At 39.4% G+C, this 2,431-nt stretch overlaps 1 protein-coding gene across 3 annotated transcripts in view; it reads right to left on the bottom strand.

The window, feature by feature from the left end:
- The window catches only part of Adck5 (aarF domain containing kinase 5), a 29,567-nt gene that overhangs the window by 7,442 nt on the left and 19,694 nt on the right, over positions 1-2,431 (bottom strand). For all 3 annotated transcript variants that reach the window (XM_067775506.1, XM_067775504.1, XM_067775503.1), the window contains one exon: positions 65-229. In XM_067775506.1, coding sequence (XP_067631607.1) covers positions 65-229 — 165 coding nt within the window. The remainder of the gene's footprint in view (positions 1-64; positions 230-2,431) is intronic.

Below are 2,431 nucleotides of genomic sequence, written 5' to 3'. Positions count from 1 at the left end.
CTAAAGCATACATTAAAATTGCTTAATCTCAAATGCAAAAAAAAAATTAAAGAAATACACTTACCATAAACTGTATTCGAAGATAAATCGTCTGTATAACCACACTACGTAACTACATATTGATTTGCGTTTAGCATAAATACAATGCTGTGCACATCGTGCCATTGTGCGAGGTCTATCCACAACATCACCATGCTGCCGTCCAATGGCACGCACAGTGTTTAAATTTCTTTACAAAAAAGGAAATAAAAATCTTCATTTAGATATATGTGTGTAATCGATTTATATTATTATAATATGCACAGATATTTTCACATGAATGTATTAAAATACAGTAAAATCGCACAAAAATGAGCTCTCGAGAAGTTAGATTAGGTTAGGTTGAGGTGGCTGCCCGAGGGCACACTTAGGCCAGTATTATTAGGCCCGTTGTGATATCACGAAACTACACCGTTACCTTTCCTCTTCGAACCATTTTTAGGACCTGATAAAAGCTACCAGGTCCTTGACGTCATGCTCCACAACCTGGCTCAGATTATCAAGAAATGGAGCACCCAGAAAGCGCTGCCGTGCTCCGCTTAGTGCTGGGGAGTTGCAAATGAGGTGAATCGCCGTTTCCTCCTGTTGTTGTTGTTGTAGCGATAAGGTTGCTCCCCGAAGGCTATGGGGAGTGTTATCGATGTGATGGTCCTTTGCCGGATACAAATCCGGTACGCTCCAGTACCATAGCACCATTAAGGTGCTAGCCCGACCATCTCGGGAACGATTTATGTGGCCACATTAAACCTTCAGGCCGCCGTTTCCTCCTCCTCATCCTCTTTACAACTCCTACAGCATCGACGACAAGGCGCTCCTAACCTTTCTGCATGCCTACCTATGAGGCAATGACCAGTTAGTGCCCCACAAGTGTGGAAATTGTATCCCTTCTTAGGTTGTACACGTGACTGGATCTTTTAGGATCCCACTTAGGCCAGGTTTCTTTCGATGTTCGACACCACGGTGTTTGTAGCCATCTTTCGTCGGCTTGATGGTGGATATGCTCTTTTATCATTAGCTTGCATGTAGCTAGGGCATACCTAAGCGTTCTTGGCCAGGAAGAACCTGTCTGGTTGTACCCTGCCTATCATCTATGAAGGAGAGCTGGAGGTCGAGGTCCTTTGAGTATACTCCACCTCCAACTCTACCGTTTAGCTTGGAGCTGTCCATGTATATGGAAATGCTGCTGCCAATAGCAAGGCACCTATCCAACTCCGTCCAATTATCCCTGGGGGTGTTTATCTTAGAGTTGGTTTCCGCAACTGTTGCGGTCGCATAGCGATCCGTGCTAGGAGGAAGAAAACTGTATTAGTTTAGTATACTTGAGTGTCCTGTGGTCTTGTTGTTCCAACACGACAACTCCCTTAGACGCAGGGCTGACGTTGCCGCCCATTGATAACCAGCTAGATCCAATGGAAGGATGTCAAGAAGACAGAAGTTAATCGCTCCTCAAAGTTAACCGAATTTGACAGTCCATGTACCGCTCTAAAAAGTTAATCATTGGTTAACTTTTCCAAGATATAAATTTTTTCAAACTCTACTATTTGATTGGAACAGTAAATATTTCAGATAAGTTAAAACCCCTTGGGACATTTCGGTTAACTTTTTCGATAGTCTACTGTATATCAAAACTTCACCATACATGCTCCAATTTTCCAGTAAGCGGTGACAAATCTGTACATGCTCGAATAACCAACAGTTCAACATTATTGACAAACTCTTCTTAGTTGACTGCCTCAATAACAAAACAATAGAGCAATTCTTCAGTCTAGGAATCGTAGTAAACGTAAAAGTATTCCGTGGTTTCTAGACCAAATATACAACACTCAGAACGCCCCACTTGCACAAGAAATATCCTGCCAATCTGATCCTGAATTTAGCGCGAAAAGATAATTATAAAATTTTTCTTTTATAATATATTTTTAAATTTTTGAGCTGAAGGCCAATTTAAATAAAAACACAACTTTTTGTATTATAGTTGTATAATTTATTCTTGTCGATATTTCGGCTTTATTCTAAAGCCATCTTCGGGACTAGGGGTATAAAAAAAAAACAAACCATTAGAACGTATTCTACATAATGTTTACGTATATACATATAATAAGCGACTTACTCATATAAATATGTTCGATCGACTAAATTAGCAATGGCCAAAAATCTTTGTTGAAGGTACAAAAAGCGAAAGTATGAAAAATAAACAAATGTACAGAATACCGCAAATGTAAACAAATTTTCAAGAACAGTAAGTATAAACAAAAATTTTACAATAATAAAATACATGTAATAATAAGACATAACTTAGTATGTATATCAACCCCCTTTTGCTTAGTTGTTGTCTTGAAGTATGCTGGATGCTGAATATTCTTATTTAAGTGAGCGCGGTGTATGTTGCTGT

This window comes from Eurosta solidaginis, chromosome 3 (assembly GCF_040869045.1).
Source record: "Eurosta solidaginis isolate ZX-2024a chromosome 3, ASM4086904v1, whole genome shotgun sequence".
Taxonomy (NCBI): domain Eukaryota; kingdom Metazoa; phylum Arthropoda; class Insecta; order Diptera; family Tephritidae; genus Eurosta; species Eurosta solidaginis.
Note: the sequence above shows the minus strand (reverse complement) of the source record. Positions and strands in the feature narration are given on the sequence as shown.